Raw genomic sequence first — 16000 nt, forward strand, 5'->3', positions numbered from 1 at the left:
CATCCCTTACTTATTCGTACTTGTCCTGCCCTTTTTGCCTAGAAGAATTTGAGAAAGTTTTTTGTAGAAGCAGTTCAAGAGAAAGCATTAAAAAGCAATAAAAGTATTTGAAATATTTTTGGTCCTTCAGTTGGTTTGGGGGATGGTGGTGGTGGGATGAGAGTGGAAGAAAATGGGATGGGAAGGGCAGCGCCAGGAGAAGAAGAGGGGGCTGGTTTCCTGCGGGATCGCCTGTGGGTGCCCAAGCCCATCGAATTGACTATTAACCAACCATTGACTATTGTGTTGTTTGAAAGCACCCTGTCACTTCCCCTTGTAGGAGAGAGGTGCTTCCTCTTCATGGTCTTTTAAGTTACTCTTTCTGCACCTTTTCCAGCTCTAGAGTATTTTGTTTGAGATATGGTAACTAGTGTACAGTATTCCAAATGTGTACTCCTATGGATTTATATATATAAAAAGATCTTGACAGTTATATCTTCAAACCCTTGCCTAATGATCCCTATTGTAGAATTTGCCTTTTCACAACTGCCACAGTGGGTTGAAGTTTTCATTAAGAGCTAGAGAGAAAATGCTGAAATCTAGAACTGCAGATGAAATGAATACTTTAACATATGTTAAAATTAATTCAGAAAGTAGTCTACAGGCAAGCTCCACACTGCAAGTCACAGATGTCTTCATATCTGCTACAGCTACCAGTTTATATACAATGTCAATGAAGTGCAACTAAAAGACAGCCACGAAAGCAGGCAACTGGAAAGAAGCAATATTGTGGGCTGCAGCAATCAGGCCTTTGTGGAATGAAATCCTTTCTGGGAAGTCAGTCCCTATAGGAGAACATGGAAGAGTGAGCTATATCAGCAGTAAGCAGCAGAAACAAAACAATTATTTTCATTTTCATTTCAGAGAAGGTAATCACATGGCATTTTTCTTGAATGTTACTTGTATGTAAGTAAATAGTTTATTTGTACAACAAAAGCTATAACATATTATTAAGAGATAAAAAAATCTCTGTATTTGCTAAGTCCGAATGGAAGGAGCTCCTATTGGCTGCTCAAAGCAAATATTCACAGATTTTCTGGAAACATATCAACAAATTGAGTTCTAATGGTCATTTGGTGATGGAACCAAATATCCCTTCACATGTATGGAAGGCTAATTTCAGGACCTGTTCAATGAACCTATTTCCCAAGACCATCTAACGAAATCGTACTCAGATAACACCACACTTACTGCTGTAGGAGAAAGCGCCCCCTCCACGTGTGGGATCCTGTTTCTCCAAGCGAAATTTTTGAATTAATTACCACTCTAAAGAATGGGAAGGCACCTGGGGAAGATGGTATTATTGGGGACGTTTACAAATCAGCCCCTAATTGGTGGGTCTCTATCCTTGCAGTTTTATTTACAGAAATTAACAACAGTGGTCACTTCCCCCTGCAATGGAATATCAGTATAGTGGTCCCCATATTTAAAAAAGGTGACCCTAGTAAACCACCCAACTACCGTCCTATTAGTCGTCTGGATATTTCATCTAAAATTTACTTCAGCTATCTATTAAAGAAATTAAATCAGTGGGTTGAGTCCAGAGAGCTGATTGCAGATGAACAGGCAGGTTTTTGCTGCAACCGCTCAACAATCGTTGTTTTGTCCTTTCTCATTTGGTTCATAAATATGTAAAACTGAAGCACAGACACTTATATGTGGCATTGATTTCTCAGCGGCATTCAGTTCAATTAATCATGGCCGACTCGGATAAACTAAACAAATCTTCAACTGACAAAAGATTAGTGCTGCTGATGCAGAAACTTCATTCTGATACTAAAATTCAGGTTAGGACAGACCTTTCAGGTTCCCTCTCAGAGGAAAAGCAGGATATAAATTTATAAATAAAATAATTGATTCATACTACACGAGGTGTTTGTCAAGGATGTTTATTAGCACCAACATTGTTCAGCATTTGTGTTAATTCGTTAATAACTGATTTAAGTGACGATTACTATGTGCCTCCCAAATTGGGATCTACAAAAGTTACAGTTCTTATTATGCTGATGACACTATTCTACTATCTCAGACCCAATAAGGCCTAAGGAGACTATTAAAATCTTTCAATCAATTGGCCACAAAAGAAAAGCTGAAAATCAACTATAAAAAGACAAAAGTGATGGTTTTTGCAAATAGATTCAAAATATACAAGTGGCAAATTGTCGGATGCCCCATAGAACAGGTGAAATCTATTAAATATTTAGGCTTATGGTTCTCCTACTTGTATGGCTCAGTCATTTTCTCATCAAACCAAACAGTTTCATTAAGTTTTCACTGGAACAAAGCAGCACACAAATTACCACTAACGTATTTCTCCAATGCCCTCCAGCAGGATGTATGATCTGGTCAAACGTGCTGAATCTTTTATTATAGTTGCCCTTAGCCATCCAGGGAATGTTCAGAAAGCCTTTTATGAAGTCACAACTTCTTGCAATGTGAGAATGTTTTTCAGGTTTCCAATGGCGAGATGCAAACTACTTCACTTATTTTAGGAGAATTTCCCAGCTTGAGGTGGTGGGCCAAGGAATCCTCCGGCCTGCTTGGTGGCAGCTCGAGAAGGAGCCAGACCCAGCAGCTTCTGAATATTCTGACAAAGAGCAGAGACACAAGAACTGAGTACTGCATTTGAAATAATGACAATTTAGTAATTTTTGTGAACCGCCCAGAGAGCTTCGGCTATTGGGCAGTATAAAAATGTAATAAATAAATAAATAAATAAATAGTAAGACTAAATAGTCAAGACCTTACACAACCAGGTTAGTCAGCTTTAAATAACTGCTACTCTTTGGCTTATACTTACTAGGTTAGAAATACTATTTGGCATAAACCTGACTGAAAAGTAGAGATAATTCATAATTACTTAACTATCCTAAATGGTCTTGAATCTGCAGTGCACAGATTTTCATGCAGGAAGGGGAAGAAAATGGAACTCAGGAGGCTCAAGCCCAGCACAAAAATCAAGTGATGGGATTGATGGCCTCAAACTATATTATTATTATTATTATTATTATTAGTAGTAGTAGTAGTAGTAGTAGTAGTAGTAGTATCATCCTGCCTTTTGCCCAATACTGGGCCTCAAGGCAGCCATACCTACATTTGAAGATTTTTGCAACTAACCGCTAAAGGTATCTCAAACTAAACTCCCACAAATGTATGTAATTTATAAAACTGGGCTATTGATGAATTGTACAAGGACTCCCCAGTAGAACATTCACAGCAACATGAATCCTGCCTCCAAAATCCAGAGATGCACTGGAAATATACCTTGAGCAATCTAATCCAGTCTGTGTGAGAATGCCTCTCCAAGCAATCTGAACCATACTCACAATAAGCCTCTGTAGATAAGCCTGAGGCGAGAGAACACACTGCTGCGGCCACTGGCCGGGGGTAAGGGTGGGGTTGTGTAAGCCATCGGCGCTATCACATGGCGGGGGAAAAGTGGATCAGAAGCCACCACTGTGCAGGGAGAGAGCTGTCTCACACAAGGGTGGGATGGGTCATGAGCCACCGTGTGGGGACGGGGAAGAGAAGTGTGAGCTGCACACCTGAGGTGGTGCGGGGTGGAGAAGCATGAGCTATGCGAGGGAAGAAGAGGAATGCAAACAATGCAAGGGTGTGTGTAGAGGTGTGTGAAGAGGAGTAGAAGTGCTGCCTCCACTATTAGACTTCCCCTCTTCCTTCTTATTTGCCAGTCACATCTATCTTCCTTCTCTCAATACCGTACTATGAAGAGCCCTTCATGGAAGTGAAGCATTGGCAGGGTGGTGGCCCTGGGGACACTGAAGGAACTGTCAGATCCAAGCCAGCTCTCTAGCCACAATTGCACAGTTCTCCATTCAGATATTGGACAGAGTAAGAATTTGTACTAAGGAAAGCTGGGTTCAAGTCCTTATCTCTAAGTCTAAACCTATGTCACAGTTTTTTTGTGAAGAGAAAATGGGATACTCCCCTCCCCCACAATATGCTGCCCTGAGCTCCTTGGAGGAAGGGTGAAATAAAAATATGGTAAACTGGTTAGCACAGTGATGATCTCTTTGTATGGAAAGATGAACTTTGTATCTTTGGAACATGGACTTAAAAGAAACTGTCAAGAAATACTTTTGTAAGCCGCCATGAGAGCCTTTTTTGGCTAAATGGCGGCATAAAAATCCTTAAATAAATAAATAAATAAATAAATAAACCTAAAGGACCATGTTAAAACTGCTTTATGGTGAAGGGGCTGCAATGACTAAATCAACATTTTTCAAAATATGGGCAGGTTTGCTACCACATTCCACTTTGTTCAGTGGGACTTGTTTCCGAGTAAGGGTGCATAGAACTGAAGCCATAGCCTTGAAGTATGTGATCCTACTTCATATCATGTGTACAAGTCTTGTTTACAAGCAGATGTAATTCTGCTGTACAAAGCCTGCGGGCGACATGGCCAAAGTACTGAACCATGTCTTTAAATTTGCAATCCTATATACACTTACCTGGGAGTAACAGGATTGCATTGTAAATTACATAAAGGCTCTATTTAGTTGAAAGTCAATATTTTGTTTAGAGCAACTAGTTAGAATGCACGAATGATTCATACATGCACGAAATGTATGAATTTAAAAGTAGAAAATTTGACACAATCAAATCAGTTATGGGAGAGAGAATGGAATAAAGAATCATTTAATCATTTTTTCATGTTAATTCTGAAACAAAAGGAAATGGGGTAACTGGATTCTAAGAAAAATACTTGGGAGTGGGGTGGGGAAAGGAAGTGTGGTGATTGCTCTGAGGCATTACTTATGAGTGAGTGGGTATTTGTCATAGGTATTTCCTGAATTTAAAAATAAATAATCCTGGTCTAGTTAGACTAAGGGCAATCATACACATGTCTACTCAGAAGTAAGCCCCAGTGAGTTCAATGGTGCTTACTCCCAGGTAACTGAGTATAGGATTGTCACCTAGGTGTACTTCCAGGAAAAGGGCTTTGAGAGCTATGAATCAAAAGGCTTGGCACACCTATTCCATCTTTTCCCCTTAATGGTTTTTTTCTGGAGAGAGAAAAAAGACAGGGAAAACACAGGAGTAATACAAGTAGAAGACACTGTCCTCTGGACCCCCTTGTACTGTGTGTGATCGTGGCGCATGGATGTCCACGTGCAGGCATGGACGGGGCTAAGCAGTGCTTCTGCACCCCATTTGCACCCCTCTGGGCACCTTTAGACTCTACGCAAGGTGGTGGGTGCCCCCCCCTTGTTGATTTGCAAAAGAATCAAAACTTGATTATTACTTATTACTTTTTTTTTGCAATTTAAAATAAATTTAGCAGTTTCAAGTTTTGTGATTTTTATTTTTTCTACAAAACATCTGTTCTTAAAAACTGAAGTTGGCAATTTTTGGTGTGTGTGTGTGCAAGTAGCTCACCTTGCCTAGGGCAAAAAATAGTCTGGCACAGGCCCTGCATGGACAGAACATTTTCTGGTCAGAGTTAATATGGCTACTATCTGCCCCTGCAGGGGTGGTGGACATATTAAGATGGTCCGCCCTTCAAGGTTGATGGATCCTCTTGGATTCTAGAAAGCCTTAGAGGGCTCAATGGCTGGTATCGCTGAACCTATAGAAGCCCTGGTCAATACATGGAATCAAGAGTATTGTGTCCAGTTCTGGGCTCCACAATTCAAGAAGGATGCAGACAAGCTGGAGCGTGTTCAGAAGAGGGCAACCAGGATGATCAGGGGTCTAGAAACAAAGCCCTATGAAGAGAGACTGAAAGAACTGGGCATCTTTAGCCTGGAGAAGAGAAGATTGAGGAGAGACATGATAGCACTGTTCAAATACTTAAAAGGTTGTCACACAGAGGAGGGCCAGGATTTCTTCTTGATCCTCCCAGAGTGCAGGACACGGAATAACGGGCTCAAGTTAAAGGAAGCCAGATTCCGGCTGGACATCAGGAAAAACTTCCTGACTGTTAGAGCAGTGCGACGGTGGAATCAGCTACCTAGGGAGGTTGTGGGCTCTCCCACACTAGAGGCATTCAAGAGGCAGCTGGACAACCATCTGTCAGGGATGCTTTAGGGTGGATTCCTGCATTGAGCAGGGGGTTGGACTCGATGGCCTTGTAGGCCCCTTCCAAGTCTGCTATTCTATGATTCTATGATTGGGTTAGAGGAGTGAAGATATTGTTCCATCTATCCTTACAGAGGCAGTAGCAAGATGTTTATTGGGGGCGGGGGGGAACCCTCCTTAACCCCCACCATTTTGGATAATGTTGTCCAGTCTCCAATATCCCATTCTTGGGCAAGGCGGTGAAGCACGTGGTAGTTTCTTAATATCAGGTTTTCCTGGATGTGGCAGATTATCTAGACCCATTTCAATTCATCTCCAAGTCCAGCTAAAAAAAAAAAAACAGCTTTGGCCACCCTGGTAAACAACCTAACCAGGAACTGGACATAGGAATTCTGTTAGACCTCTCAATAGCTTTTGATACCATTGACTATAGCATCCTACTGGATGGGCTAGCTAGAATAAGTCTTGGGAGCATCATGCTACAGTGGTTCTGATCTTTCCTGGAGGGTCAGTTCCAAAAGGTGTTGCTGGGGACTGCTGCTTGTCACCAAAGTCATTAGACTCTGGTATTTCACAAGGGTCTATCTTTTCCCCTGTGCTTTTTAATTTCTTCATGAAACCGCTGGGGGAAGGCGTTCAGAGATTTTGATTGTGGTGCCATTAGTATGTTGATAACACCCAGCTTTCTCTCTCTGCTGAGGTTCTGAATCAGTATTGGACACTGGTAAGGGTTGGATTAAGGTAAACAAACTGAAACTTAATCCAGACAAGACAGAAGTGTACCTGGTCAGAAGAACAGCTGATTTGGGAACAGAAATTCAGCCTTTTTAGGAAGAGCTTGCACTCTCTCTTAGAAGGCTCAGGTTCATAGTCTGGGGATATTTCTTGACTTGGGATTTGAACCTGGATGCTCAAGTTTTGGACATGGCTGAGAGTATTTTTGTCCACCTTTTTGCTACACCATTCCTAGACATGGCAAATCTGCCATGATGACCAACCTATTAGTTACATATAGATTGAACTATTGCACTCTATGTTGGGTTGTCCCTGAAAAGAGTACAGAAATTTCAGGTAGCAAAGAATGTGACAGCCAGGTTATTAAATATAGGTGGTTACTGGGTTCATCCTACTTCCTTGCTAAAACAGCTAAAGTAGCTTCAGGTTTCTTTCCATGCACAAGTCAAAGTGCTGCTTATGACCAATACAGCTCAGAACAGCTTAAGACCTTGAACGATCACTTGGTTCCATATGAGCCTGTACAAATTGGAGAGGGTCTCTTGTTTGTACTAACAATTTCTGAGTTGTGTTTGGCAAGTATAAGAGTCCGAATTCCTAAGGAGGCCCACATTGATAAGCTTTTTGCTGCTGTGTGAAAACATTTCTGTTTAGAAAGGCTGCTGGCATGCAAGATTCGTTTCTTGGGGTTCAGTGGGGTCTTCTTGCCTTAAAAGAGGAGTGTATGTCCACATCCCTCTAGCTGCAAGCGGCTGTCATAGTGCAGAAACGCAGCAGGGGGTCTAATCTTTCAGGTTGCTCTTCCTAGCTCCAAAAGGTTATGGATAAACTCCAAGGTGCTATAGCTGCACAAATGGGCAACTCGAAAGGTTGCAAAGTTTTAGGCTACCAACTAGATTAGAAAACGTTGCAACCTTTAGAGTGGCAAACACAAACAGGCATAGTATTTCAGAAAACCATGCACAAGCTGAAGATGCCAGTTTATTTTAAATAGGAATTTCAAAGAGTATAAATATTGGGGTTATAGGCATAAATTTGAGCTTTACAATATGAGCATTTAAACACTTTTACTAGGCCACTTAAAACAAATATACTAATGTTAGTAATTTGCAGCCTAAAAAAAGAAGCACTGGACAATTCACTCATTTACAATTACCTGGATGCTTGTCTTACATTACCTCCAATGTGAATGGCTATTTAGAAATCAGCCTGATAGGAATTATCATAGAATCATAGAATAGCAGAGTTGGAAGGGGCCTACAAGGCCATCGAGTCCAACCCCCTGCTCAATGCAGGAATCCACCCTAAAGCATCCCTGACAGATGCTTGTCCAGCTGCCTCTTGAAGGCCTCTAGTGTGGGAGAGGCCACAACCTCACCAGGCAACTGATTCCATTGTCGTACTGCTCTAACAGTCAGGAAGTTTTTCCTGATGTCCAGCTGGAATCCGGCTTCCAAGATCACTTTGAAGTTTGTTTCTGTCTTCCAGCTATCCCACCTAATTTGGTGTCATCTACAAATTTGATCAGCGTTCCCTGCACCTCCTCGTGGAAATCATTAATAAAAATGTTGAAGAGCACTGGGCCCAGGACTGAGCCCTGCGGCACCCCACTCGTTGCCTCTCCCCAGTTTGAAAAGGTTCCATTTGAGTCCGATTCTGTAGCCAACTGTGAATCCACCTAATAGTTGTTCCATCTAGCCCACTTTTAGCTAGTTTGTTAATCAGAATATCTTGAGGCACTTTGTCAAAAGCTTTACTGAAGTCAAGATATATGATGTCCACATATATTCCCACAGCATTCCCACAGTCCACAAGGGAGGTTACCCGATCAAAAAATGAGATCAAATTAGTCTGACAGGATTTGTTCCTGACAAATCCATGTTGGCTTCTAGTGATCACCGCATTGATTTCAAGGTGTTTACAGATTGACTTTTTCATAATCTACTCCAGAATTCTCCCAGGGATGGATGTCAGATTGACTGGTCTGTAGTTCCCAGGTTCCTCCTTTTTGCCCTTTTTGAAGATAGGGACAATGTTAGCCCTCCTCCAGTCGTCCGGCACCTCACCCGTCTTCCATGATTTTGCAAAGATAATAGACAAAGGTTCTGAGAGTTATTATTATTATTATTATTATTATTATTATTATTTCTTTATATAGCACCATCAATGTACATGGTGCTGTACAGAGTAAAACAGTAAATAGCAAGACTCTGCCGCATAGGCTTACAATCTAATAAAATCATAGTAAAACAATAAGGAGGGGAAGAGAATGCAAACAGGCACACGGTAGGGTAAGCAGGCACAGGGTAGGGTAGACGGTAGAGTTCTTCTGCTAGCTCCTTCATTACTCTAGGATGCAGTTCATCGGGCCCTGGAGATCTGAACTCATTCAAGGAAATTAGGTGTTCTTTGACCATTTGTTTATCAATCTCAAATTGCAATCCTGCCCCCTCAACTTCTGCTTCACATTCTCCAGGGGGGTCATAGACCTGCTTTTGGGAAAAGACTGAGGCAATGTAGGAATTGAGCACTTCAGCCTTTTCTTTGTCATCTGTTATCAATTTGCCATCCTCATTAAGCAGTTGAACCACCATTTCTTTCCTCTGTCTTTTACTACTCACGTATCTGAAGAAAGCCTTTTTATTGCTTTTAGCATCCCTCGCTAACCTCAGCTCATTCTCAGCTTTAGGCTTCCTGATGCCATTGTGGCACTTCTGCACCACCTGTCTGTACTCTTCTTTTGTAGCCTGGCTTTCCTTCCACTTCCTATATGTATCCTTTTTTGTTTTCAGGTCATCCCTAAGATTTTTGTGGAGACAAATTGGTTTCCTCTGTTGTCTTCTATCTTTTCTCCTTGTTGGAATTGTTTGTAACTGTGCCTTTTAAATTTCATTTTTTAAATACTCCCACCCATCTTGCACTCCTTTTCTCATTAGGCTCACTTGTCACGGGACCTTACTTATCATAGTTCTGAGTTTATTAAAATCAGCTTTCCAGAGTACGTGTACGGCTACACTCAACTTTTGTCTCCTTCATAATCAAGAATTCAAGTATGACGTGGTCACTTTCCCCCAGAGTTCCCGTAACTGCCACTTTATCCACTAAGTCATCCCTATTGGTCAATATCAAGTCAAGGATTGCCGATCCTCTAGTTCCTTCCTCCACTTTCTTTAGGAGAAAGTTATCACCCACACATGTCAGGAATTTCTTGGAAGGGACGCTTTTGGCAGTATTTGTCTCCCAACAGATATCAGGGTAATTGAAGACCCCATCACTACTACATCACACTTCCTTGAAACACTAGCAATTTGTTTCTCAAAAGTTTCGTCCTCGTCTTCTCCTTGATTGGGTGGTCGGTAGTAGACTCCGATAATCATGTTCTTTTTATTCCTTGCCCCATTTATTTTAATCCAGACACTCTCGACAGGGCTCTCAGTCTGATCCGCCTGTATTTCTGTGCAGGGATAGGTATTTTTAACATATAGTGCAACTCCACCTCCCTTTCTACTTCTTCTGTTCTTTTTGAACAAGTTATATACTTCAATTGTTATATTCCAGTCATGGGAGTCATCCCACCAAGTTTCAGTTATACCTATCAAGTCGTATTTGCCTTCATGCAATAAGAGTTCAAGTTCATTCTGTTTGTTTCCCATGCTCTGGGCATTAGTATATAGGCATCGAAGACCATGTGTTTTATAGTCTGGCTTTGTTCCTACATTGTTGCGGACACTATTTTGGGACACTATTGGAGTTGTTCTCTGTACTGTGGTGCATTGGCCTTCATCCATTGTTGCCTCGAAGTTTACGTCTCCCGCCCCCGTAAGATTCAGTTTAAAGCCCTCCTGATCAAGTTCTTCATGCTGTGGCCGAACAAATTCTTTCCAGCCCTTGTGAGGTGCAACCCATCCCTTGCCAGCAGTCCATGTTCCAAGTAGCATAGCCCATGGTCCCAGAATCCAAAACTCTCACGTCGGCACCACCTTCGTAGCCAGTCGTTCATTCAGAGTATTTTTCTTTCCCTTTCTAATCCTCTTCCAAGAACCGGGAGGATGGATGAGGACTACCTGGGCCCCAAAGTTCTTCAGTTTCTTTCCCAGAGCTTCAAAGTCTGAAATGATTTCTTCGTAGCTCTGCTTTATTTTATTTATTTATTTATTTATTTATTTTATTTATTACATTTTTATACCGCCCAATAGCCGAAGCTCTCTGGGCGGTTCACAAAAATTAAAACCACAGTAAAACACCCAACAGGTTAAAACACAATTACGAAATACAGTATAAAAAGCGCAACCAGGATAAAACCACACAGCAAAGTTGATATAAGATTAAAATACAGAGTTAAAACAGGAAAATTTAAATTTAAGTTAAAATTAAGTGTTAAAATACTGAGTGAATAAAAAGGTCTTCAGCTGGCGACGAAAGCAGTACAGTGTAGGCGCCAGGCGGACCTCTCTGGGGAGCTCGTTCCACAACCGGGGTGCCACAGCGGAGAAAGCCCTCCTCCTAGTAGCCACCTGCCTCACTTCCTTTGGCAGGGGCTCACGGAGAAGGGCCCCTGTAGATAATCTTAAGGTCCGGGTAGGTACATATGGGAGGAGGCGTTCCTTCAGATAACCTGGCCCCAAACCGTTTAGGGCTTTAAATGTCAATACCAGCACTTTGAATTGGGCCCGGACCTGGACTGGCAGCCAATGAAGCTGGAAAAGGACTGGCGTGATGTGATCTCGCCAGCCAGTCCCTGTTAATAACCTTGCTGCCCTGTTTTGCACCAGTTGAAGCTTCCGGACCGTTTTCAAAGGCAGCCCCACGTATAACGCATTGCAGTAATCCAAGCGAGAGGTTATCAGAGCATGGATAACTGTAGCTAGGCTATCTCTGTCCAGATAAGGGCGTAGTTGGTATATCAACCTAAGCTGATAAAAGGTGCTCTTTGCCACTGAGTTCACCTGTGCCTCAAGTGACAGTTCTGGATCCAAGAGCACCCCCAAACTACGGACCCGATCCTTTAGGGAGAGTGCAACCTCGTCCAGGACAGGGCAAACATCACCTCGCCGGACAGATGAACCACCCGCTAACAGTACCTCCGTCTTGTCTGGATTGAGTCTCAGTTTGTTAGCCCTCATCCAGTCCATTACCGTGCCCAGGCACTGGTTCAGAACAGTCACTGCCTCACCTGGGTTTGATGAAAAGGAAAGTTAGAGCTGGGTATCATCCGCATATTGATGACACCTCAGACCACATCTCCGGATAACCTCCCCCAGCGGCTTCATGTAAATGTTAAACAGCATAGGGGATAAGATAGAGCCCTGCGGCACCCCATGGCTTAAGAGCCATGGCACAGAGCAATAATCTCCCAGCACCACCTTCTGGAATCGGCCATCCAAGTAGGAGCGGAACCACTGCAATGCAGTACCTCCAACTCCCAGCTCAGACAACCTATCCAGAAGGATACCATGGTCGATGGTATCGAAGGCCGCTGAGAGGTCCAGGAGAACCTCTCTGCTTGGCGGCATCATTTGTTCCCACATGGATGAGAAGAAAGGGGTATGTGTCCGTGGGCTTTATGAGCTTCGGTAACCCTTCCGTCACATCTCTAATCTGTGCTCCAGGGAGACAGCACACCTGGCGAGTCCATGGGTCTTCACAACATACTTGGGTTTCAATCCCACGCAGCAGGGAGTCTCCCACAACGACTACTCTTCTCTTCTTCTTGGTTGACCTACCTACTGCCTCTTGTTCACTGTTGCACGGTGTCTCCTGTAGTTATTCCTCTGCAAACTGTCCTTCAGTCTCAACCTCCAGAAGCTGAAAGCGGTTGCTTAACTCTAATGGTTCCACCGGTGCAGAATGCCTTCTAGTTCTTCTGCTCCTAACTGTCACTCTTTTCCAGAGAGTTTCCTCTTCATTGGCTTTCCTCCCCTCAGCATACTCCACTTCTGCTTCAGCTGGCTGTTGCTCTTCAATCTTGTGTGCTTCTTGTTGCTGTTCCACCATTTGGTCTAAGAACTCCTCGTCTTCTCTTATTCTTTGGAGGGTGGACACTCGCTGCTCAAGTCCTCTCACTTTTTCTTCCAAAAGTGCCACCAGCTTGCACTTGTTGCAGGTATACGCCATGTTGAGCTCAGGCAGAAACACGAACATTGCACACCCTTTGCAGGTCACCACCTCTAGGGGCTCCTTTCCATCCATATTGTCTATTTCTGCTTTGTTTTTTCCTTTCTGATTATAGTAGAATTGCCTTTGCTTTGTCCTGTCCTCTCTGAAGGTACACAACTATATGAGTTTGTCTTAAGGGAAAATAAGATATTTTAGTTGGGGTTTTTTTTTGGTGGTTATGTGGGTTTTTTTCTCTTTATGTTTTTCTTTGTTTCCCCCCCCTTCTTTTCTTAGCGTTTTGGTTCAGGAGCTGTTTTGGTTCAGGAGAGTGACTGAATATCAAAATTGTGCCAAGATGAAAACTGATGGTAAACACCTAGTTTGAAGGTGAATTGGGAGGAAAGAGGAGAAGCATATTTGCATCTAACATCTTCAGTCCTCCTCGTACAATGTAGTAGAAATATAATGTGAAACACACACACACACACACACACACGTATATTGCTTATATTAATGTATACATTTGAAACAGTAATGGGAGACAAATAAAAGGGAGAAACAAATATAATTAAAATATACAAAAAGAACTCATTCAATATTGGAGGATAATGAACGTTTTTATATATTTGTACTAACAGAAACAGAATCCTGACCAAACACGGATCTTACCGAACAACATCTATTCTCACAGCATCTGTCCATGCTTCCAGATGCTTATTTTTGGTAGGAACACACAGAAATATTGTGTCCAATGTACCATTCATTGTGCTCTTGCAAAATGGCACTATATGCCATTTGTACTGTCTACAGTTTGCAAAATCATGGATTTTCAGTCATATTATGACAAACATCAGCAACCAGGCCTCAAAGAAAGATAGGTACTAGTGATGTTATAGCATAGTCATCCTGGCTGCTCCCTATTTTGGGGGTCATAACCAAATTGGAACTTTCAGCCTTGAATTCAGCTGTGTATGAGCAGATCTCAGCAAGAAAAAGAATACCGGGTGAATTATAATTGCTTCCTGGAAAGAACTGAACAAAAACCCTTTTAGAAGAAATCCATATTCCCCCATTCTGTGTTTATGTGCATATGCAGATAGTCTGCTAGATGTTCCATTAAAGCTTAGCTAAATTACTCTCAAAGCACCATGGCTGCTGCTGCATATGTAGGAGGGTGCAATTTTGTGTGATTTTTCACTAGAAAAAGACACAGGGTTCATAGAATCATAGAATAGCAGAGTTGGAAGGGGCCTACAAGGCCATCGAGTCCAACCCCCTGCTCAATGCAGGAATCCACCCTAAAGCATCCCTGACAGATGGTTGTCCAGCTGCCTCTTGAATGCCTCTAGTGTGGGAGAGCCCACAACCTCCCTAGGTAGCTGATTCCATTGTCGCACTGCTCTAACAGTCAGGAAGTTTTTCCTGATGTCCAGCCGGAATCTGGCTTATTCCGTGTCCTGCACTCTGGGAGGATCGAGAAGAGATCCTGCTCCTCCTCTGTGTGACAACCTTTTAAGTATTTGAAGAGTGCTATCATGTCTCCCCTCAATCTTCTCTTCTCCAGGCTAAACATGCCCAGTTCTTTCAGTCTCTCTTCATAGGGCTTTGTTTCTAGACCTCTGATCATCCTGGTTGCCCTCTTCTGAACACGCTCCAGCTTGTCTGCGTCCTTCTTGAATTGGGGAGCCCAGAACTGGACGCAATACTCTAGATGAGGCCTAACCAGGGCCGAATAGAGAGGAACCAGTACCTCACGTGATTTGGAAGCTATACTTCTATTAATGCAGCCCAAAATAGCATTTGCCTTTCTTGCAGCTATATCGCACTGTTGGCTCATATTCAGCTTGTGATCTACAACAATTCCAAGATCTTTCTCGTTTGCAGTATTGCTGAGCCAAGTGTCCCCCATCTTGAAACTGTGCCTTCGGTTTCTATTCCCTAAATGCAGAACTTGGCATTTATCCCTATTAAATTTCATTCTGTTGTTTTCAGCCCATCACTCCAGCCTATCAAGATCACTTTGAAGTTTGTTTCTGTCTTCCAGGGTATTAGCTATCCCACCCAATTTTGTGTCATCTGCAAATTTGATCAGCGTTCCTTGCACCTCCTCATCCAAATCATTAATAAAAATGTTAAAGAGCACTGGGCCCAGGACTGAGCCCTGCGGCACCCCACTCGTTGCCTCTCCCCAGTTTGAGAAGGTTCCATTGATAAGTACTCTTTGAGTCCGATTCTGTAGCCAACTGTGGATCCACCTAATAGTTGTTCCATCTAGCCCACTTTTAGCTAGTTTGTTAATCAGAATGTCATGTGGTACTTTGTCAAAAGCTTTGCTGAAGTCAAGATATATGACATTCACAGCATTCCCACAGTCCACAAGGGAGGTTATCCTATCAAAAAATGAGATCAAATTAGTCTGACAGGATTTGTTCCTGACAAATCCATGTTGGCTTCTAGTAATCACTGCATTGATTTCAAGGTGTTTACAGATTGACTTCTTTATAATCTGCTCCAGAATTTTCCCAGGGATGGATGTCAGACTGACTGGTCTGTAGTTCCCAGGTTCCTCCTTTTTGCCCTTTTTGAAGATAGGGACAACGTTAGCCCTCCTCCAGTCATCCGGCACCTCACCCGTCTTCCATGATTTTGCAAAGATAATAGACAAAGGTTCTGAGAGTTCTTCTGAGAGTTAATGAGATGGGACTGGTCTTGGCTGGAGAAATCCCCAAGGTAACTGGCTCTCTGTAGCTCTCTGAAGATTTGTGCTACTTATGGTGCACCCTGGTAGAAACAAAGGTTATGAATAAAGCAATCCAGCACTTACCTGCCGAATAGACATGGTGCAGAGAATGTAGAGGAAGATGAAAGAACAATCTGTGTAATCTTCACCCAAAAGATTACGATGGGATAAGCCCTGGATGTAGGAAAGTGGTACAAAAGGGAGCTTTGCAACCACTCTACCATCAAATCTGAAAAGAGCAAATGGAAGTGTTTGATTATTAGTGTAGCTCAAGTAAGCTGCCAAATTAACCCACCACACAGGCAGCAGCTACAGCATCTTGCCTCACATTACCAGAGGACAATAGAT

At 42.6% G+C, this 16000-nt stretch overlaps 1 protein-coding gene across 1 annotated transcript in view; it reads right to left on the bottom strand.

The window, feature by feature from the left end:
• Positions 1–1912: 1912 nt before the first annotated feature.
• Positions 1913–16000, bottom strand: part of TMCO1 (transmembrane and coiled-coil domains 1) — a 34164-nt gene continuing 20076 nt past the window's right edge. Inside the window, exons 6-7 of the mRNA XM_063133356.1 lie at positions 15737–15881; positions 1913–2626 (exon numbers count right to left, since the gene is read on the bottom strand). Of these exons, the coding sequence (XP_062989426.1) occupies positions 2528–2626; positions 15737–15881 (244 nt within the window). The 3' untranslated portion in view covers positions 1913–2527. The remainder of the gene's footprint in view (positions 2627–15736; positions 15882–16000) is intronic.

The sequence above is a fragment of the Elgaria multicarinata genome, chromosome 1 (assembly GCF_023053635.1).
Source record: "Elgaria multicarinata webbii isolate HBS135686 ecotype San Diego chromosome 1, rElgMul1.1.pri, whole genome shotgun sequence".
NCBI classification, from domain to species: domain Eukaryota; kingdom Metazoa; phylum Chordata; class Lepidosauria; order Squamata; family Anguidae; genus Elgaria; species Elgaria multicarinata.